Source organism: Orcinus orca, chromosome 13 (genome assembly GCF_937001465.1).
Source record: "Orcinus orca chromosome 13, mOrcOrc1.1, whole genome shotgun sequence".
Taxonomy (NCBI): Eukaryota; Metazoa; Chordata; class Mammalia; order Artiodactyla; family Delphinidae; genus Orcinus; species Orcinus orca.
In genome coordinates this window covers 53,190,539-53,214,471 of record NC_064571.1, presented here as the reverse complement: position 1 = coordinate 53,214,471, position 23,933 = coordinate 53,190,539, and the positions used below count along the sequence as shown (strand labels likewise).

Here is a 23,933-nt window from a genome sequence, read left to right as displayed (position 1 = left end):
GTGGTGCTGTTTTCTCATGAGCAGAATTCGTGTTTCTGTCTTCCTAACCATGTCCAATGAGGCTACAAACCACTGAGCTTGGGGGACTTTCAGACTGAGGTGCTGGCTAGGAACAACAAGGCCAAGAGAATTCAAACTTTTAGCATCAAACGAACAACAGCCCTAGCCACTTTCATAAGCTCCATGTTATGCTTTTGCCATCTTTCTTGGTCTTCTCTAGGCCTCAGAGGCTCTCGCACACTCCCAGAATCCACCTTCTTTGTGTATCTCCAGGAACGTGAGCCTCTTCCCTGTCTGTCCCGAGTCCTTGGGGGCAGGATGATGGCTCAGGCTTTAATGGTGCCCTTTGGTTCAATCATAATGTTTCTGCTGTGACTTTTTGTTCCCAGAAGACACATACACAAAGAATGGCAGTTCTGGATGGGCGGGGGCAGCCTGTGCCCACTGCTGGCTTCAATGCGTTAAAGGAGTTTCCCCCCAGAGCATCCAGGACATAACACCGATGGCTAATTACTGTGCTGGCTGTTCGCAACTGGACCCATAATTCAGCCACGGCCTTCAGGTCTGGAGTCACTCTGAGCCTGAAGCTGGCCGAGGGCTTGCCGAGGAAGCTCTATGCCCTTTGCTGCCCTGAGAAGCAATTTTAGTGTATATATACTAGAATTGTATATAACTCTGCTACCCCCATCCGACCCCCAATGCCCACTCCCCACCCACCCACCAGCCACAAAACCTACAACCACATCTGTCTTTTAGGATACTTACTGAACAGGCCGGCAAGAATCGAGGTACTCTGGATTGAAAACAGGAAGTAACAGAACTTACTGAAGGTATTTTCAAGTCATAACGACCTGGTCCTGGGCCTTCACGCTGTAGAAAAAAAAATTTTTTTAAGTGTTTCATAAATAGTGATATCAGATATATTTTGATGCTATATTTGCCTTTTATGAATAAGCATATGAATCAGTGTGATAGGGTAGAAAAATCCCTGGATTGGGGCTCGGAAGATCTTATTAAGGTGTGCCCTGGCACAGGCCACTGTGAATGGGAATAATACCTGCTTTACCTGCCTCATGGATGACTGTGAAGACTGGAGTTAGGTGACCTGTGAAAGTCTCCCCTGTCCCTGCCTGGATGCCCTCTTCTCTCCCAGGCCCCCTGCCCACCCCTGCAGGCCTCACATCATTCTTGTCCCTCTGTTGACGGTGACTTGCTGCTCTGAGCTGTTAGCTTTATAAAACATGCTCATTCTTTCATATAAATGCAGTACATGTTCTCTTAGTCCAAAAAAAAAAAAAAGTATTCACAGCAATTCACTGACCTAAGTGTTGATACAATGCTATGAGGTTAACAGAAATGCATGAATACAATTTTAAAAAGACAAACACCTCTAAAGAAAAGTTAGCAAAAGGCAATTCACAAAGAGGAAATGCAGTGAGGAAACTGGGGGCTGGGGCGGGCTTTAAGGTCATTAATAACCAAATAAGGTGTAATTAAAACAAAGAGATACTTTTGTGGGGGCCAGGAAAGAAAGAGAGGGAGGGAGGGAGGAAGAGAGGGAGGGAGGGAGGAAGGAAGAGAGGGAAGGAGGAAGGGAGGGAGGGAGGGAGGAAAGGAGGGAGGAAAACTTTATCCACAGCGTGGACACTCCTATATGACTCTGGTGGGAGTATTAATTTGATTAGCCTCTCTGAAGCACACAATTTGGCAAGCTATGAAACATCTTAAAAACAGATATACCTATCCAAAGGGAGAGAAAGAAGAAAGGAGTCTGGTTACAAGATTGCTGCGGGAACCCAGAAGACAGATAATGAGTCCTGAGCCCAGGTATGGCAGGAAAATGAACACAGCCCAAACAGCACCGTTGATAACATAGACAAAATTTTAACCTTTCTTTATTTTCTAGCAATTCACTTCTTTTCCTCTCCCATTTTCAAATACCTGTGCTATTTGACAGAAAAGAGTCTTTCTGGCATGATGTCTTGGATCTGTTTCTAAACAACACAGGAACTAGGGGAAGTGGGTGGGGTATGGACTGGCCAGGAGCTGGTCACTTTCGAATGGGTACATGGGGGTTCTGTCTATGTGGTATATATTTTTAAACTTTCTACAGTACAAAGTTAAAGACAATATATATTTATCATTTTGACCCATCAATTCCATTTTTAGGAATTCTTCCTAAGAAAACAATTGAGGATGCGTGCAAACATTTGGCCACAGAGACATTCACTATAACATTGTTTCTAAAAGACGTGTGCCTGGTTAAATAAATTGTGATTCTTCCATCCAGCCATCCAGGTTGATGAATTTTTAGGGACATAAACACTATTCCCAAATATCGTTAACAATGCAAGCTTTAAAAAGTGTGCATAAAAAAACTGGAAATGGAATGTTCACTGACAGTAGTTTTCTCCAGGTGGCGCCGTGTTGAGTAAAAAGAAACTTTTTTTTTTGCTTATTGGCAATTTCTAATTTTTTTATGATGGACTTAAGTACTCTTGAAATATGAAAAAAAATTATACCTAATGTATAGATAAATGAATATGGAAATTGGGTAAGTGAAGAAGGGGGTAGGGAAAGAAAGAAAATGAGCAGTAAGGTTAGAACAGAAATGTTCCTGTAAGATCCTGTAACATACGAGGCTGAGCCACAAGGTAGCTCAATGGCTTTGGCTGAACAAGCACCAGCTGCAGCCCCTTCTCAGGGGTTAAGGGCAAGGCTTTCAAAACCCTGTTCTCCTTTGGGTGGCAGAGCAGCGTAATTTGGGCTGCCATTCTCAATTATCCACCACGAATGAAGTCTGTTATTATCAGCCAAGCACAAATCTGATAAACAAGGGATGCGCCTCGTCATTTTACAGTTCGTGGCAGAGAGATGAAAACAGCAGTGTTTTCAACCTGATGCATCCATGGGACAAAGACCGCTGTCAGGGCAAGTCTCTCCGTACGACGTGACCAACCTCTGCACTCCCACTGGAGAAGTCCACGCCACGATAAGAACACAGGCATAGAAAGGCAGGGAAATCTGGACAGGAACGGTTTGCATAAAGTCCCTTTGGTTTGGCCGTAAGAAATGTAAGCTCTCAAGCCAAAGCGGTAGCTGGGGCAAAAGATGCTGCTGAGGGTGCTACCACTGACTCTCCGCCTACGACAGCCTAGCTGTCTGCAGGATGGCTAAGAAATGCTGTGACCTGCACCCTTTCCCCGCAAGCCTCATGTGGTTTCACTTCTAAGCTTCCAAGTCATGAGCTGCTTGGGAGGCCAGGTGCCAGGCCTGGCGAAGCCCTGCTGTGTGCCTATGCCATCCAGCAGCCTCCCTGCATGTGCCTGGTCATCTGAATCAAAGGGCCTGAGACTTAGGGCATAAAGAAATTACTAAATGCTATTTGCCCCCCATGTGTTACATGCGATCTTTTAAGTGGGGAACATTAAGGAAGTGGATATGGGCCCAAGTTCTTATTCCAGAAGCCACAGGAACCCTGCTCTAAGTGAGAAGTAATGGCCAGGCCAGGGCCCTGCAATGGGCGGGAAGCAGCTCCAGCAGAGTCCCCGATTCTGCCCTAACCAAGGATGGCAAGTGGGCAGAGCTGAAAGGAGGGAAGGGGACTTGGTCCAGGATGCCTCTGAATGTGTGTTGAGAAATGGACCTGGTTCAACGAGAGGGGCGTTTAAAACAAGGAGAACAGGGAGGGGTAATACAGGGATAGGAGATTAAGAGGTACAAACTATTATGTATAAAATAAGCTACAAGGATATATTGTACCACACAGGGAATATGACCAATATTTTATAATAACTACCCTTTAAAAATTGTAAATCACTATACTGTACATCTGTAACTTATATAATATTGTACATCAACTATATATCGATTTTAAAAAAAAAAAAAGAAGGACATTTAACTGTGTCCTACTCCTCCCTGAAGTTGGGGATTCTGCTCTCTGGTTTGCTGGCGATCTCTGAGCATGATCCAGAACTGTGGACCACATTACGTACGATGTGTGGGTGAAGGGTGGCACCCAGGTTCATCAAGCAGTGCTAAGCACCTCTTGCACAAATTGAATGGACCATTTCTTAAACCTTCCTATCATCAGGGCCATGCTTTGGCAACTCTGGGTTTCCCAAACTAAACTTTTCAGAGACCGTTGACATCTGGTGCCAAGGGAGAACAGAACTATCACCTTCCTAGAATCCCAGAACCTGCTGCCAAAAGAAATGACAGGAACCTTTTATAGCTCCCCTTCCTCGATTCAGGGCGTGATTACACCTCAACACTCCTGGTAAGATGATCGTATCTTCCTCTTGCCTTGGAAAAAGTCTTATCTAATTGAGTTTCCACTTGAGGACAATCTTAACCTTAAGGGATTACACGGTATTTTATGTATGATAGTATTTGATGATGAATAAAATACGATAATCGACCTAGAGGAGTTTATGGTCCAGTGAGGGACACAGGCAAACAGAAACACCAAAAAAGAAGAAATGGAGATGTGAGGAGCTACCATGGTGCTGAGGGAGGGCAGAGCTAGCTGCATGGCTTCAAGATTCCAAACCAGGTCCTTGGTGTACCTGGCCTGTGCTACGTAAGTTTGATCTCAGTGGGATGTTACAAAGAGCTGGAGTTTTCCACTTACTGCAAAGGACTCGGAATGCATGGGTCTCACTCATTTTTCTGGAGCGCTCCTGGGACCGTGTCGTACCATGAAGACATACCATAGCCTCCACCTTGGCCTTCTTGACCAATTTGGTTCCAACCCCTAATGTGCAATAATGCTCAGTACCGTTGTAGGCCTTTGGTAAAAGCCTTGCCACCCCCTCACCTGCCACTGAACACACTCCTCCTCCGGGGCTGAGAGGATGGGACTGGCTTATCTACACAACACCGCTCAGGAACTGAGAGGTGCCAGGTGCCTCTGAAAGACTGTGTGAGAGTAGATGAAATTATCCCACGATTTCGTGTATTGAATTATGTCCTCCCAAATCCTATGAGTTTTTGGTGTGTGTAGAAGAGGTGTATGCAAATTCTAAGGAGCATCCTAAAGGAGGGGGCAGCTCATCCATCTTCCCTGCCCTCCTGCCTGCTAGCTGGTCCCATGTTCTCAGCTCTCTGGGACCATGGGTGTGGAAGCAATGCTTAGCAGAGCAGCACACAGAAATCTGAGGCTGCAGAACTACCACACCAGCCCTAAACTGCCTACTGCAGGTATTTTATATAAGAGAGAAATAAGTTCCTATCTTGTTTCTAATATTGTTACCCGTGGGCTCTGTTAGTGGCAGCAGAACTCAGTCTTAATTGACAAGGTAGGCATGTTTCCAACTCTCATGGGGTTTACATTCCAGTAGGGAATGTCTACCTTACAAAAATATGATGAATGTGTGGAGTATCACACAGAGGACATATATGGTGCCACGAGAGCATGTAAGAGGGTACACTGACCTGGCCTGAGGGGCCTGAGAAGCTCTTTAAAGAAGTACATTTGAGCTAAGACCAAAAGAACAAGGAGGAGGAGGAGTTTGCAGGGCAAAAAGGCTGGAGGAAGGGTCTGTGTAAGAAGAAGTAATGGGGGGCTTCCCTGGTGGCGCAGTGGTTGGGAGTCTGCCTGCCGATGCAGGGGACACGGGTTCGTGCCCCGGGCTGGGAAGATCCCACATGCCGCGGAGCGGCTGGGCCCGTGATCCATGGCCGCTGAGCCCGCGTGTCCGGAGCCTGTGCTCTGCAACGGGAGAGGCCACAACAGTGAGAGGCCCGCGTACCACAAAAAAAAAAAAAAAAGGATTAGGGAACATCAAAAGGGGCAGGGCCTCAGGGCAAGCCTGAAAGGAGGATACTGTTTATTCTAACCCTGTTGGGACAAAATCACAGCATCACAGGAATAAAATAAAAAAGTGCATAGGCTCCTGTCAAAAAATAGGGTTAGGGACCTGAAATTCAATTTGCTTGTGACAGTTGTTACCACTTTGTTGTTTTTTCATACGTGTATTAACACTAAGAACGGTTTTACGATTTAATTGCAGATGTAAACTGTCAAATGTCACCTATGTATGTCCAATCTACGAGTCCTCAGTTTCCTGGAGTCTTCTCGTTTGCAGGCAGGTGTGCTGGTCATCCAGGGCACCTCTCCAGCCTGGTCTGAAGCAGACTTAGCAGGCAGTCTCCACCACTGCCCACGCGAGCTCCCAAGGACCTTCTGCATGGCCAGAGGGCTACCCCACCCCTGCCACCATCTCTAGCTCCCAGCCTTCATTCACATACCCTCTCATTTGATGCTCACAACAGCCCCGTGGAGGAAATGCTATTACCTCCACTTAACAGACAAATAAGTGAGGCTCAGTGGGGTTAGAAACAAATGACTTAGCAGCTGCAGAAGCCAGAACCAGTGACTGACCTTGCTTCTCAGCGCTGGGAGGTATCAGTACTTAGTTCTACGCTATTTTCCTTTAAAATCATAAAGCTAAAGGGAACCTAGAAAGAGCACACAGTCCGTCCCTACTGATCCTAGGCGCAAACAACTTTCAACGAATCATACTTGAAAAGAGAAAAGGTCAGAGATAAAATGTATGGCCCCAAATGTCTATATATACACATGTAAAACATAAGAAATATGCAACATAAACTGAAATTACTAGACGTGGTGGTAAAAATGATCTCCCCCAAATTTGGTGTGGTGGATGGGTGTGATAGCTGGACCACACTGCCCAAAATAAAACAGACGCCCCAGCAAGGAGGGTGGAACCCTGTGTGGTGGTGGGCAAAGAGAGGAGCTAGAGCTGCCTCTGTGGGAATTCAGGAGGAGGCATGTGGCAGGATGTATCCAACTTGGGAAATTCTAGAATTCTGTAACTATCGGTCTACAGGTTCAGAGAAAGGAGACATGCCTGCTGGTGGGTGGAGTAGCAACAAACCTGGCAGGGGCCAAAAGTTATTCACATTTGAAATTAAGAATTGATGATACCTCTGAAGCCCCATACTTCTTAAAAACCCTAGTACATCTGTAGTTACATTTGAAAGGTTATATCGTTCCAAAAACGTTACCTACAAGCGAACTCATCTTTGAGGAGACTGACACTGGGACCTGTTTCACTCATCTAAACTTTCAGATTCCTTTCAGTCAGACGTCCATTTGGCTTTTTTTCAATGTGACCATGTTTACTAATTACTTTTCTGCTCCTCAAGGAATTTTAAACTAGCAGCTTAGTTTTTAATTGAAGTAATTCCTTAAATGCAGAAATAACTGAAATGATTCAGCATTCTTCCATAACGCTAATTTTAATGCAGGGAGTATGCCATGGATCTGCTATCCCCTTTTCAAACTTCTATCAAATGCGACTAAAACTGATAAATCCCATAACGCTCATTTGTGTCTGTACGGACTCTTCCCTGTTTATCTGATCCTTTCCTTATTTTTTTTTTTTTTTTTTTTTTGCGGTACGCGGGCCTCTCACTGTTGTGGCCTCTCCCGTTGAGGAGCACAGGCTCCGGACACTCAGGCTCAGGAGCCATGGTTCACGGACCCAGCCGCTCCGCGGCATGTGGGATCTTCCCAGACCGGGGCACGAATCCGCGTCCCCTGCATCGGCAGGTGGACTCTCAACCACTGCACCGCCAGGGAAGCCCCTTTCCTTATTTTTTATAGGCTTGTCTGGTTTTAAGAAATACAGAAACATCTTGAAACACTTCTAATATCAAATAAAAGAAACCCATTTTTTCATTTGACATTGTAAGATTTTATTCCTACTGTCAGGAAAGATGCGTATGTCTCATTTTTTCACTTTATGTACAACTGTGAGAAGGAATCACTGAAAAGAACCTGCTCAGCGAATCACTGTTGGAAGCCCCAAATCATATGAATGACTGAGTCCTAATTAAGTAGTAGTAATGGCACTATTTTTATTAGAGTAACAAAATATTTTTATGTTGACCATTTCCATGGCTCTTTTCTTCAAACTATCATTTTTCTGACTTTTAAAAATTATATTTTGAAAAATTATAAAAGCAATGCAAAAGAGAGAAAGGAAGCAAACAACCACCCTTAATCATAACACCTCAGCATAGAAACTAAAAGCATTTTGGTGCATTTCCTGTTTTTTCATACACATAATTTTTTTACATTATTTTAATCATGAGAGACATACCAACATGTATCTTGCATTTTCTCACTATGCATTAGATCATAAATATTTTTGGTACTATTTTATAAATTTTAACAATAATTGTTTTAATAGCTGTAAAATATTCCTTTGTGTAGATATGTAATATTCTTTTTTTTTTTTTTTACGGTACGCGGGCCTCTCACTGTTGTGGCCTCTCCCGTTGTGGAGCACAGGCTTCGGACGTGCAGGCTCAGCGGCCATGGCTCACGGGCCCAGCCACTCTGCGGCATGTGGGATCTTCCTGGACCGGGGCACGAACCCGTGTCCCCTGCAACGGCAGGCGGACTCTCAACCACTGCGCCACCAGGGAAGCCCATATAATATTCTTTTAAAATTATATCCTTCTCCTGAATACAAGATTGTTGCTATTGTTATCTTGCTATTATAAATAATCCCTTGATGATATTCTTTGTATAGATTAATATTACTGTATATAAATTATTACTTTATGAGGGTTTTCACACAATGGAATTAGTGGGCTAACAGAAACAGTTTTAATAGCTCAATACATACTCCCACCAGCAAGAGACAAGAAAAGCACTGATGTTATGGTCCAAGTAGATATTGGGGGAAAAAGATTTAGAAAAACAAAAATCTTCCTCACTCCTCCTCACTTTAATGGGAGTATTAAATAAAGTCATCAGTGTCCCCTATATGTTCAAAGTAGTTGTGCAGAATATCTGCTATCCTTAATGCCTGAATTTTGAAATGCATTCAGGAGGGAACAAAATTCATGCAATTTTTTTGTAGGTCAAGAGATTAATTTGAGTCATTTATAAAAGCTAAAATTAAAGGGAGGAATGAGGGGAAGAGAAACCAAAAATGACAAGTTTTACTTTGTCCACTTTGCTTGGATAAGAATGACTAGGGGGCTTCCCTGGTGGCGCAGTGGTTGAGAGTCCGCCTGCCAATGCAGGGGACACGGGTTCGTGCCCCGGTCCGGGAGGATCCCACATGCCACAGAGTGGCTGCACCCATGAGCCGTGGCTGCTGAGCCTACGCGTCCGGAGCCTGTGCTCCGCAACGGGAGAGGCCACAACAGTGAGAGGCCTGTGTACCACAAAGATAAAAAAAAAAAAAAAAGAATGACTGGGATTTGTTGCAGTTCGTTTTTCTACTCTTTAAAAAAAATCCTGCTATGAGGGAACTGTGCCTTTGGGTCTGGGGATTTGAGGGCCTTGGTCATTATTATCAAAGTGCTAAAAGGGAATGGTGGGGCTTCCCTGGTGGCGCAGTGGTTGAGAGTCTGCCTGCCAATGCAGGGGACACGGGTTCGTGCCCCGGTCCGGGAAGATCCTACATGCCGCAGGGCAGCTGGGCCCATGAGCCATGACCGCTGAGCCTGCGCATACGGAGCCTGTGCTCCACAACGGGAGAGGCCACAACAGTGAGACGCCCGCGTACCGCAAAAAAAAAAAAAAGGGAATGGTGGCTGGCAGAATTTTCCAATACAATTCTTTTCTGTGGGTAAAAAAGGGCCCTTTTTACTTTTGGTAGAACATATCTTCTGGTGTCTATCCCAAAATGCTCACATAAACACTCTTCACAGTCTTTCCTATGGACAAAACAATTATGCTGATCCATAATCAATTATTATTATTATTTCAACAATAACAGAAATAGCCAATAAGTATGCAACCTTACATTGGTAATCTGAAGATTAGAAACCATCTTCCAACCAGACAAATTCCTTCCCAACTGCTGCTCCTGAGAGCCACCTACACCTTGGGACAAAGTGTAATTCATCAATGGAATCCTTGACATAAACAAGAAGCCTGCATCTTTTTAACAAGTGATAATGGCTCATCCACATGGAGGGGCCTTCAGGCACATAAGACCCTAGAGGATTTTCAAATTCCAAGTTACTGTACTTTTTACAACTAAAAAATGGTGTAGTAATCTGCCATGCCTTCACATGGTCATCCACTCTTTTTTTTTTTTTTTTTTTTGCGGTACGCGGGCCTCTCCCGTTGCGGAGCACAGGCTCCGGATGCGCAGGCCCAGCAGCCATGCGCTCACGGGCCCAGCCGCTCCGCGGCATGTGGGATCTTCCCGGACCGGGGCACGAACCCGTGTCCCCTGCATCGGCAGGCGGACTCTCAACCACTGCGCCACCAGGGAAGCCCCCATCCACTCATTTTTTGATAGGCTGCTCCTGGAGATTCTAGGCATAAATGATTAACACATTTCAATGAGCTCATTTTCACAGATGATGGAAAGAAAGAAGGAAGAGATACACACCTGTATGTATCCATCTTTTATAACCTGCCTCATTCCCTAAAGGGTTTAAAGTGACTTGGTGAATGTCTATAGGTTGTCGTACTCCATTGCACCTGATCTACAGGTCAGATTTCTGGTGATCGTAGGTTTCATGTATACCAACGGTGAGGCAACCTGTCCTAAATCAACAGGGCTCAAGTGGCACTGTGACCTTACACAAAATGCATTTCAGAAGAATTAAAGAGTGACAAGTTGGTTAAAAAACAACCAAAATGCCAAAAAAAAAAACCAAAGAAAATTAAAGTGACGTCATGTCGCTGGAGAGAATTTTTTAAGTGGTGGAAAGGATACATACAAAAGGAATGGAAAATTGGAAATTTGGAAAAGGAAAGGATACATAGGTTTCATTCATTCATTCAACACATTTTTGGAGCACTGTCCTAGGTGCTGGGGACCTTGCAGCACCATTGAATAAGACAGCCCCTTCTTTGAAGGATCTTACATTCCAGAAGGTGATTACAAACCCTCTAATTTGATGACATAAACATTTTACATTTTAGGGACTTCCCTGGCAGTCTAGTGGTTAAGACTTCGCCTTCCAATGCAGGAGGTGTGGGTTCCATCCCTGGTCAGGGAGCTAAGATGCCACATGCCTCGCAGCCAAAAAACCAAAACAAAGAACAGAAGAAATGTTGTAACAAATTCAATGAAAGCTTTAAAAATGGTCCATATCAAAAAAACTTAAAAAAAAAATTTTACATTTTAAACTTCTGTATATAAAAAAGCACAAAGTAAAAGGCAAAAATCCCTGAAAAACTTCCACAAATAGAACTGCTAATGTCTCTTCACTATAGAGTTTATACAAATCAACAAAAAAGAATGTTAAAGCTCCACCCAATAGATAGCTGGGTAAAGAATGTGGCCGGAAAGTATGCAAGAAGGGCCACAAGGAACTGGCTAACAAATAATTAGAATGTGTAGCCTCCGATCCTACAGATTAAAATAATGAGATATCATTCTTTTGCCATCAAATTAACAACGATAAACAAGATTTATAAAAATTTTGTGAAATAGGCACTTTTTTTTTTTTTTGGCCGAGCTCTGTGGCACATGAGATCTTAGTTCCCCTGCATTGGGAGCACAGCGTCTCAACCACTGGACCACCAGGGAAGTCCCGGTACTCTCTTTTGTTAATCTATCTATCTATCTATCTATTTATTTATTTTTGGCTGCATTGGGTCTTCATTGCTGTAAGCGGGCTTTTCTCTAGTTGTGGAGAGCAGGGGCTACTCTGTTGCAGTGCGCAGGCTTCTCATTGTGGTGGCTTCTCTTGTTGAGAAGCACGGGCTCTAGGCACGCGGGCTTCAGTAGTTGTGGCATGCAGGCTCAGTAGTTGTGGCTCGCGGGCTCTAGAGTACAGGCTCAGTAGTTGTGGCACACGGGCTTAGCTGCTCCGCAGCATGTGGAAGCTTCCCGGACCAGGGTTTGAACCCACATCCCCTGCACTGGCAGGCAGATTCTTAACCACTGTGCCACCTGGGAAGTCCCCCGGTACTCTCTTGATTGCCAGTGGAGATATATAAATTAATGTACTACTTTTTTAAACAGATCAAGAACCTGTATATAATCTCTACTCTAGTAAATCCTATTTGTGATGATCTATAAAAAATGATTCCCAAGTTTAGAAAAGACTTTATGCGTTGTCTTATCATAGCATTAGTCTTTTGATCTATGTATTCAGCACCATTGTCCTTGCATAACAAAGCTGTGAATGTAGACAGAATTTGTCATAGCACAAAAGAATTCTCCAAAGAGCTGACCACTAATAAAAGTATATCCTATTCAAATATCCCTCCCAGCTTAACACTAGCATCCACCACCGCAGATAGGTGAGGTTCTTTGTGAGTCAGTTTCTCTCCCTCATTAAATATTCAACAACACACTGCAAATAAAATGCAAATCCACTTCACATGAAAATGCAAATTTTACCAAATAATGCAAGATTTCGTGAAGTTGATGTAAGTAATGAAGCGCCTAAATCACACGAACAGTCTTTGATTGACCAGTGAGGTTCCAGCAAAGTTAGATCAGCTAAAAAGAAAGAAGAAAAGCTGGACAAGGATTGTGACATTATTGGCACTCCAGTAAAGAATGATTTACAATATCAAAGAAGACACCCTTGGGAAAACTGATGAACCTTCAAATATTTTTTTCTAAAATTTGTTCTTTATGATTTCATTAGAATGTCAAATATGAAATGAAGGATGTCACTATGCTATCATAAAATACTGTCAGAAAAAATAAACTAAAATCAACACAATTTCCTTTTTTAATATGATTTAGTACATAGTTGCAGTTATATTTTCATGATTTTTCGTTTAACTTTTTTTAATTGAAGTATGATTTATTTACAATGTGTTAATTTTTGCTGTACAGCCAAGCGATTCAGTTATATGTACATATATACATTCTTTTAAAAATTATTTTCCATTATGGTTTATCACAGGATATTGAATATAGTTCCCTGTGCTCTACAGTAGGACCTTGTTGTTTATCCATTTTATATATATAATAGTTTGCATCTGCTAACCCCAAACTCTCAATCCATCCTGCCCCCACCGCCCCCCTCCTTGGCAACCACAAGCCTGTTCTCTATGTCTGTGAGTCTGTTTCTGTTTCATAGATAGGTTCATTTAGTTTAACTCTTTTTCAGTAAAGTTCAATAACTTTATTGATTACTCTGATATTTTGATTCCATTTCAAGTAGGTTCACCTTAATAGGTCTTTTTTGTGGGTTAAGTTATACTTAGATAATGAAGACTCCTGTATAAGGAATAATTGAAAACGAGGTTAATCATCAACAGGAGAATGGGTGAATAAACTGAGATGTGATAACTTGATTATTTACCCAGTAAAAAGAAAGTTTAACAGGATTTCTAATAACATGAAAGTGGTACCTACGCTAATTGAAAAAAAGGATATAAAATTGTAGTGTACCATAATCACAAGTATGTTTTTAAAACTGCACAGAAAAAAAGGGAGAAAATTACTTAACATTATTGGTTGCTTATGAGTAATAGGAAATTTTAAAAATATAATTTTCTATATTTTCCAAATTTTATTCACTCATTTTTATTCTAACTTAAATTTTTAAATATATTTTTACTTAAATTTTAAGATATTTTATTCAGTTTATAGATAAAAATCGTTTTAAAAATCAACTGGAACCAAAAGCCTTATAATGAAAAACAGAAGTCTTTGGTCTCATCCCTCTCCAATTTCATTCCCTAATGGGTTTTGTTTTTAAGAGTGTATAACATGCAGCACAGGATGGTGAACACAGTTCGTTCACTGAAATGATACTATTCTGATTCTTTTAGGCAACTAGCACTCTTAGAAACATCTTTTCCACATATGTCTTAGGCACACATGTCTGAGCAGGCTCTAGAGAGCCTAAGACAGCTATTTTTAACTCTTAGTTGTTCTTCTGGAAGTTATTTCCTTATCACTAAATAATATGTTCATATTGTTATTCTTTAATTTATATTTTAGAAATTATCTCTTGGTGACGTCCTGGAATAAATGAAGATATGGCTCTCTTGCTCTATCCACTATTTCTCCCTCCCCATCCACTCAAAATAGCATTTTAAATCACTAACCAATGTTTACTAAATAAATATTATTCCTTGCAGAGTCAAGTTATATAATATGATTTCTTGTCTTGCACCGTCTTTTATTTTACCTGGAGTAAAATAAAGGAGTAGTGCCTTGTAAAATAAAGGAGTAGTGCCTTGTTTTTTCACTTGCACACTTTGCTATACATACTTTCTTAAATTTTCCCATCACATCAGCTGTTTTTGAGTCCCTTTTTCCTTAGAAACATTCCTCTGGAGTTCTTTTGTTTCTTTCTCAAATGTGGATTGGTTTCTCTCTCAGCCTGCTGTACAGTGGTCCACTTGGGACATCTTTTAACTACTTTCCCAAATTGGATCCACTTTCTCCTGGATCCCATCCCTTACTCTTTCTGGATTACTCCTTTGTTTTGCTGTATTTTATCACCAATGGCATCTTTAAAAAGGGTATCTTGGAGGTAATTCTTATGAAGTTTTACATGTTTGAAAATGTCCTTTAGGAATTTAGGATTAACATATATACACTATAAAATAGATATATAAAATAGATAACCAATAAGAACCTACTGGGGCTTCCCTGGTGGCGCAGTGGTTGAGAGTCCGCCTGCCGATGCAGGGGACACGGGTTCGTGCCCTGGTCCGGGAAGATCCCACATGCCGCGGAGCGGCTGGGCCCGTGAGCCATGGCCGCTGAGCCTGCGCGTCCGGAGCCTGTGCTCCGCAACGGGAGAGGCCACAACAGTGAGAGGCCCGCGTACCGCAAAAAAAAATAAATAAGAACCTACTGTATAACACAGAAAACTATACTCAATATTTTATAATAACCTACAATGGAAAACAATCTGAAAAAGAATATATATATGTATATATATGTGTGTACGTATAACTGAATCACTTTGCTGTACCCCTGAAACTAATACAACATAGTAAATAAACTATACTTCAATAAAAAATTTTTTAGGGCTTCCCTGGTGGCGCAGTGGTTAAGAATCCGCCTGCCAATGCAGGGGACGCGGGTTTGAGCCCTGATCCAGGAAGATCCCACGTGCGGCGGAGCAACTAAGCCCGTGCGCCACAACTACTGAGCCTGCGCTCTAGAGCCCGCGAGCCACAACTACTGAAGCCCACGTGCCTAGAGCCCGTGCTCCACAACAAGAGAAGCCACCGCATTGAGAAGCCCGCGCACCGCAACGAAGAGTAGCCCCCACTCCCTGCAACTAGGGAAAGCCCGCGCACTGCAATGGAGACCCAACGCAGCTAAAAAATTAAATAAATAAATAAATTTATTTATTAAAATAAAAAGTTAAAAAAAGAAAAGAAAAGCCAGTGTAGCAAGGCTCTCAGCGGGAGCCTAAGCTGCGGCCCTCCATCGTAAGGATCTTCGATGATCAAGGCCCAGTAGGCGGGCTGGCATGTGGGCCTCGCAGGAGACAGAACTCATCCCACTGCAAACGGGGTCAAGCAGGCCAACCCGGCCCCATGAATAAGCCTCAGTCATCAGTGGGGAGTCGTGACTCCAGAGACGGTACAATGTCTGCCATTTGGATTTGACCCCAGATCAGCTGTACACATCTAAAGACATTAAGCAAGTCACTTGGTCAAGCTCACTCACGGTGCAGCTCAGGTTCTGAGTCACCATAGACTGGGTCTAAGTCCTGGCTCTACCTTGGGCCACTGCCTTCCATTTCCTAACCTATCAAAGAGAGATGATAAATAGCACCCTCCCCACACTGCAGTAAGGATGAAATGATACGGGGTATGTCAGTCACTGGGCACTGTGCCTGGCACCAGAAAACCAGTGAATGATGGTCACCACCATCATCAAAACTGACCCCAGCAGAACAGTTAAGTTTCTTCTAGTTCTAAGAGTCCTTGACAGTTCTATGACTATGACGTTAATATCTAGAACAAGGAAACTGAATGATAAAAGTGATCAAATCAGTTTCCAGATAAAGGCCTAAGGATTAATGCATTTATCTCCGGAAGGTCTGGGATGATGTCCTCCTAGCAAGCATCATTTCTTCACCACACTCACACTGCGTGCCACCATCTCCTACCGTTGGGATCAAAGCCATTTGCTCTGTGCCGTTTACAAGTTTGCGGATCTAACAAACCCGCAAGTCTGCTCCGGGAGTGTGTGTTTAGGACAGAAATGAATCACATCCCCGAGCTATTTCTTTGTCTTAGAACATTTTCCATGAAAGTATTCTTTTCATTTGGTTGAAGGACAGGATGCTCCAAATTGTGAATCACTTTTATTTATAAAATGGGATGAATGAGGTGACATCAATGAAAACGGCAGAATAAGGATATCCGAAAAACTTCTCCGTAAAGCAACGAGAACAAAGGCAAAAGCTGTCAGAATCAACTGCTTTGTGCTATTTCACATACCAGGCTGCTCATCCTTCAGGATGCCTAACCTGAACTAAAACCAAATTAATTTTAACTGAGTCCATTTACTAGTAGTAAATAAATCATTATTAACTCATGGCATTCATTTAACACATGCATTTCAAAGGAAATACAATATCAGCCAGTGGAGGGGGAAAAAAAACTGATGTCTTGACTACTTGCTGCCAAAGCGAACTGAACACATGCATTTATCTCCATTCCTCCCCGATCAAATAAAAAAGGCACAACTATCTCCCCCCAGACATATACACCTGTACACACACACACACAACCAAGCGAAGAGACAACAGCCAACAGAGATCATGTGTTTGGGGAAGATGTGAAACGGTGTGGAGGAGTGGTCCCTGAGGTAGCAGCGTGGAGAATGCTAAAGCCCAGTATGTGGAGAGGGCCTGCTGATGAGAAGCAGGCTGATTTGCTCCACAGAATCTAAGAACAGCTCAGAAATTTCAGGCTTTAGACACCTGTGAGGTGGAGGTGAGGGTGAGGCTGAAAGCAGGAAGATTGACTGAGTGTCTTTTCCCCAGGTCCCTACCTACCTACTCCCAGCAGTCAGGTAGCTACCCTTCCCTCATCCCTGTAGGAGACGGAGGTTTTCATTTCCAGGGAGACTGAGCCAGAGATCTGGACCCAGGAGCCCCAGGCACTGTTAGGACAGGGGCTTTTACTGAAAACAGGAATTAAGAGAACTTCTAGACATAGGCAGGCACATGCCAACAGGCACATGAAAAGATGTTCAGCATCGCTGCAAATCAAAACTACAATGAGGTATCACCTCACACTGGTAGGAATGACCATGATCAAAAAGTCTACAAATAGGGCTTCCCTGGTGGCACAGTGGTTGGGAGTCTGCCTGCTAATGCAGGGGACACGGGTTCGAGCCCTGGTCTGGGAGGATCCCACATGCCGCGGAGCAACTGGGCCCATGAGCCACAATTACTGAGCCTACGCGCCTGGAGCCTGTGCTCTGCAAAAGGAGAGGCTGCGACAGTGAGAGGCCCACGCACCGCGATGAAGAGTGGCCCCCGCTTGCCACAACGAGAGAAAGCCCTCGCACAGAAACGAAGACCAACACAGCCATAAATAAATAAATAAAAATTTTTTTAAAAAGTCTACAAATAACAAATGCTGGAGAGGATGTGGAGAAAAGGGAATCCTCCTACACCGTTGGTAGGAATGTAAATTTGTGCAGCCACTATGGAGAACAGTACGGAGGTTCCTTAAAAAACTAAAAATAGAGTTACCATACCATCCAGCAACCTCATCTCTGAGCACATACCTGGAAAACATGAAAACTCTAATTTGAAAAGATACATGCACCCCAATTTTCATAGCAGCACTATTTACAACAGGCAAACATGGAGACAACTCAAATGCCCATCAACAGATGAATGGACAAAGTAGATGTGGTATGTATATATACAATGGAATATTACTCAGCCATAAAAAAGAATGAAATATTGCCATGTGCAGCAACATGGATGGACCTAGAGATTATCATACTAAGTGAAGTCAGAAAGAGAAAGACAAATACCATACGATATCACTCACATGTAGAATCTTAAAAATAATGCAAGGGAATCTATATACAAAACAGGAATAGACATAGAAAACAAACTTATGGTTACCATAGGTGGAGGGGAGGATAAAGTAGGAGTATGGGATTAATAGATATAAACTACTACACATAAAACAGATAAGCAACAAGGATTTACTGTATAGCACAGGGACTATATGCAATATCTTGTAATAGCCTGTAACTGAAAATAATCTGAAAATATATATATATATATATATATATATAAAACAGAATCACTTTGCTGTATACCTGAAACTAACAAAATATTGTAAATCAACTATACTTCAATTAAAAAAGAGAGAGAGAACTTCTGCACAATGAATGGTGAGACACCACCACCCCAGCACAGCCCGTTCCCCCACTCAGTAACCAGAACACTGGCAACCAGCTGATAGCCTAGGCAGGAGGCTGAGGAGTCATTCTGAAGCAACTGAGAAGTTCAAAAGAGAAAGCCTAACAGATACAAACATTTATGAGCTACAGAGAGGAAAAGCCAGTCCTCATCGTATCAGTCTACTGTGAAATCCACCTGGAAATAATCCCCACCTGTATTAGTTTCCTGTGGCTGCTATAACAAATTACCAGAAAGTTGGTGGCTTAAAACAACAGAATTTTACTCTCTCATAGTCCTAGAGGCCAGAAGTCCCAAATCAATGTCACTGAGCTAAAATCAAGGTGTCGAGAGGCCTGTGGTCCCTCTGGAGGCTGTTAGAATCCATTCCCTTCCTCTTCCAGCTTCTGGTGGTGCCGCCTTCCTTGGCTTTTGGCCGCATCACTCAAATCTCCACCTCCCTGGTCACATTGCTTTCTCCTCCTTTCTTAAATTTCCCTCTGCCTCTGTTTTATAAGGACATTTGTGACTGCATTTAGGGCCCACTGGATAATCCGGGATAATTTTTCCATCTCAAGATGCCTAACATACTCACATCTGCAAAGTTTTTGCCATCTGGTAACATTTATAGGTTCTGGGCATTAGGACGTGGGAACATCTTTGTGGTCTATTATTTAGCCCACCACACCACCCACATACAGAGGTTTTCAATTAGCTTTTTAGTTTCTCACACTTAAGTATTAGTGAAATAAAAATTTTTTCACCTTTACTGGATATCTGAATTTCTTATTTTATGAATTGTCTATTCACTGCCTTCATCTGTTTTACTTTTCTATTGGTGTTTTTCCTATAAATCATCAAGAGAATTTCAGATAAGGCCATTAACCATTTATCTGCCATGTATGTTGAAAATACTTTTCCTAATTCACATTTGCCTATTAATAACTTTGTTTACAGTTTGTTCCCTGATGTACAAAAAATTCAAAATGCTATGTAATCAAATCTAAGACTTCTTTTCCTTTGCAATTCATCCACTGCTGTTATCTCAGAAATCAGCCTTATCCTAAAATTAGATATATGCTAATATATTTTCTCCTGGTTTTATAGTCTCAAAAGTATTTAATTCCGGCTTCCCTGGTGGCGCAGTGGTTGAGAGTCTGCCTGCCGATGCAGGGGATACGGGTTCGTGCCCCTGTTCGGGAAGATCCCACATGCCGCGGAGCGGCTGGGCCCTTGAGCCATGGCCGCTGAGCCTGCGCGTCTGGAGCCTGGGCTCCGCAACAGGAGAGGCCACAACAGTGAGAGGCCCGCGTACCGCAAAAAAAAAAAAAAAAGGAATCATGGCATATTTTAAACATCAAATTCATCATGAGTTAATTGTCTACCAACATACTTACAGGAGTGAAGCAGCCTGTTGGAAACCTTTGAACTGTAGAACGAAATACAAAGCTCCTATATTAAAAAAACAAAAAAAGATATGATCTTCTAAATTTATTTTTTTTTAATGTGAGGATCTTTAACATATTCCCTGTCTCTCATTAAATATTTAAAAATGCTAATCTGGGGACTTCCCTGGTGGCACAGTGGATAGGACTCTGTGCTCCCAGTGCAGGGGGCCCAGGTTCGATCCCTGGTCAGGGAACTAGATCCCACATGCATGCCACAACTAAGAGTTCACATACCACAACAAGGAGCCCACGTGTTACAACTAACGAGCTCGCCAGTCACAACTAAGGAGCCTACCTGCCGCAACTAAGGAGCCCATGTGCTGCAACTGAGGAGCCGGTAAGCCGCAACTAAGACCCAGCGCAACCAAATAAATAAATAATAAATATTTTTTAAAATGCTAATCTAATACGATGGGCATAAATGAGGTTTAAAAGTCATTAGTGTTGGGACTTCCCTGGTGGTGCAGTGGTTAAGAATCCATCTGCCAGTGCAGGGGACACAGGTTAGATCCCTGGTCCTGGAATATCACACATGCCGCAGAGCAACTAAGCCTGAGCACCACAACTATTGAAGCCCGTGTGCCCTAGAGCCCACGCACCACAACTACTGAGCCCATGCGCCTAGAGCCCAGGCTCCACAAGAGAAGCCACAGCAATGAGAAGCCCATACACAACAACGAAGACCCAACGCAGCCAAAAAAAAAAAAAAAAAGTCATTAGTGTTGGTGGTTAAGCATGTAAATAGAAAGGCATGAGTGAAATTAGTAAAAGCAATTTAATAAGTATATAATTACCTGGAAGCATGCTTGGGAACTGGTGCAGGAATTAGCTCGTATTGTCCTGGCGAAAGCTGAACTGACTACACAGAATGGACAAGGACACCAATAATAGATTAATACAGGTCTCAAACTCACTTTATTATCTATCATTCATAATCCTTTATTTTATTACCATACAACATTATATAATTTATTTTCTATTTTGAGAGTGGAAAAGGTACACTTTCAAAGGTAGAGTTTCAAAACACTCAACAGCTATTCACTTTTCATGGTGAATATTATGACAGTATGCCTACAGTGGTATGGAGAAAAATGCTGTACAATTAATCATATTTTAAATGTACTAGATTCAACAAACCCAACTGATCACCAATTAGTGAGCCTGCTCTGTTGGTAAAGAACTGTGCTAGGTATGGTGGGGAATACAGGAGTGTTCTCATAATACATAAACAATGCTAATATAAAACACTATAATCGACACTAAAAGAAAGATTGGAGATGTCGGGGATAGGGAGAGATTAACCCAACTGGGTGACCAACAGCTAACATCACATACTCAATGGTGAAAAGCTAAAAGCTTTTCCTCTAAGGTCAGGAACAGGACAAGGGTGCCTATGTCTCCATTCCTATTCAACATAGTACTGGAAGTCCTAGCCAGAGTAATTAGGCAAGAAGAAGAAATAAAAGGCAACCAAATTGGAAAGGAAGAAGTAAAACTGTCCCTGTTTGCAAATGACATAATCTTATATATAAAAAACTCTAAAGACTCCACCAAAAAACTGTTTGAACTAATAAGGAAATTCAGTAAAGTTGCAGGATACAAAAACAACATACAAAAATCAGTTGAGTTCCCATACACTAACAATGAAGTATCTGAAAAAGAAATTAAGAAAACAGTCTCACTTACAATAAATAGCATCAAAACATAAAATACTTAGGAATAAATTTAACTAAGGAGATGGAAGATCTGTACACTGAAAACTATAAGACACTGATGAAAGAAACTGAAGAAGACACAAATAAATGGAAAGATATCCCATGTTTATGGATTAGAAGAATTAATATTGTTAAAATATCCATATTATCCAAAGCAATCTACAGATTCAGTGCAATCCCTATCAAAATCCCAGTAGCATTTTTTCAAAGATATAGAAGAAACAATCCTAAATTCAGTATGGAACCACAAACAGCCCCAGATAGTCAAAGCAATCTTGAGAAAGAAGAACAAAGCTGGAGGGATCACACTTCCTGATTTCAAACTATATTGCAGAGCTACAGTAATCAAAACAGTATGATACCAGAATAAAAACAGACACATAGACTAATGGAACAAAATAGAGAGCCCAGAAATAAATCCACACAGAAACAGTCAACTAATCTTTGACAAGGGCACCAAGGATACACAATAGGGAAAGGATAGTCCCTTCAGTAAATGGTACTGGGGAGACTGGATATCCACATGCAAGAGAACAAAACTAAACCCTATTTCATGCACAAATACTAACTCAAAATGATTGAATACTTAAACATAACATATGAAATGATAAAACACCTAAAAGAAAACATATAGAAAAATCTCCTTGACATTGGTCTCGGCAATGATTTTTTTAGATATGACACCAAAAGTACAGGAAACAAAAGCAAAAATAAACAAGTGGGACTACATCAAAGTATAGCCAAGGAAACAATCAATAAAATGCAAAGACAACCTAAGGAATGGGAGAAAATATTTGCAAACCATATATCTGATAAGGTGTTAACATCCAAAATACATAAGGAACTCATACAACTCAATAGCAAAAAGACAAGTAATCAAATTTAAAAATGGGCAAAAGACCTGAAGAGACATTTTTCCATAGAAGACGTACAAATGACCAACAAGTACATGGAAAGGTGCTCAACATCACTAATCATCAGGGAAATGAAAATCAAAACCACAATGAGATATCACCTCACATCAGTTAGAATGGCTATTATCAAAAAGACAAGAAATAACTAGTGTTGGTGAGGATGTGGAGAAAAGGGAACCCTTGTGCACTTTGGTAGGAATATAAAACTGTATAGCCATTATGGAAAACAGTATGGAGGTTCCTCAAAAAATAAAAACAGAACTACCATATGATCTAGCAATCCCACTTCTGGGTATATATCTGAAGGAAACAAAATCAATATTTGGAAGAGATACCTGCAGTCCCATGTTCACTGCAGCATTATTCACAATAACCGAGCTATGGAAATAACCTAGGCGCCCATCCATGGATGAATGGATAATGAAAATGTGATATATATTCCCTTAATGCGTATACTATATTGGAATGTTGTTCGGCCATAAAAAAGAAGGAAAGCCTACCATTTGCAACAACATGGATGAACCTGGAGAACATTATGCCAAGTTGAAAAAAGCCAGAGAAAGACAAATACCATTTTGTAACACTTATATGTGCAATCTAAAAGCGTTGTACTCATAGAAACAGAGAGTAAAATGGTGGTTCCCAGACTGGCAGGTGGTGGAAATGGGGAGATGTTGGTCAAAAGGTACAAACTTTATTATAAGATGAATAAGTTCTGGAGATAGAATGTACAGCATGGTGACTACAGCTAATAATACTGTATTGTATACTTGAAAATTGCTAAGAGAGATCTTATGTGCTTTATGGCTTTGTTTTCTTGCTTTTCTTTTAATTATTTGGCTGCGTTGCATGGCATGTGGGATGTTAGTTCCACAACCAGGGATCGAACCCACACAGTACAAGTGTGGAGTCTTAATCACTGGACTGCCAGGGAAGTCCCCATTCTTATGTGCTCTTATCACACACACACACCCACACACAAAATGGTAACTGTGTGAGGTGATAGATGTGCTAATTAACTTGACTGTGGTAATCATTTCACAATATGTGTGTGTGTGTGTGTATATATATATACATACATACATACATATATATAAAACAAATCATCATGTTGTACACCTTAAATATATTCGGTTTTATTTGTCAATTATACCTCAATAAAGCTGGGGGAAATAATTAAATAAATAAATCCAACTGGGGGATCTAAAGATGGTAAAGACAGTGAGATTTGAGTGGGGTTTTAAGGAAGGTAAGACTTCCTTGAGGGAGGCAAGAGAGGGATTCTAAGAAGGAGGAACACTGTAGAATCCTTCCATTTGGGGAAGGATTCTTCCAAGGATTCGGTAATATAACTCCTCCCTGCCAGCTCCTTGAACATAGGAAGTTCTGGAGGTCCGGTCAGTCTTCCCCTGGCTTCTCATTCTCTTTCCTTCCCTCCCTCCCTTCCTTCACACATCCCACTCTCTGTGCTTACCAGTTCCTGACACTCCCTTATTTCCCTTACCTCAGGGCTGATATCCACAGACCCAAGG

General features: G+C 41.9%; 1 protein-coding gene across 2 annotated transcripts in view; it reads right to left on the bottom strand.

Annotated features, from left to right (window-relative positions):
* The window catches only part of STPG4 (sperm-tail PG-rich repeat containing 4), a 43,404-nt gene that overhangs the window by 6,001 nt on the left and 13,470 nt on the right, over positions 1-23,933 (bottom strand). For both annotated transcript variants that reach the window (XM_049695751.1, XM_049695750.1), the window contains exons 4-6: positions 20,567-20,631; positions 19,722-19,776; positions 766-870 (exon numbers count right to left, since the gene is read on the bottom strand). In XM_049695751.1, coding sequence (XP_049551708.1) covers positions 766-870; positions 19,722-19,776; positions 20,567-20,631 — 225 coding nt within the window. The remainder of the gene's footprint in view (positions 1-765; positions 871-19,721; positions 19,777-20,566; positions 20,632-23,933) is intronic.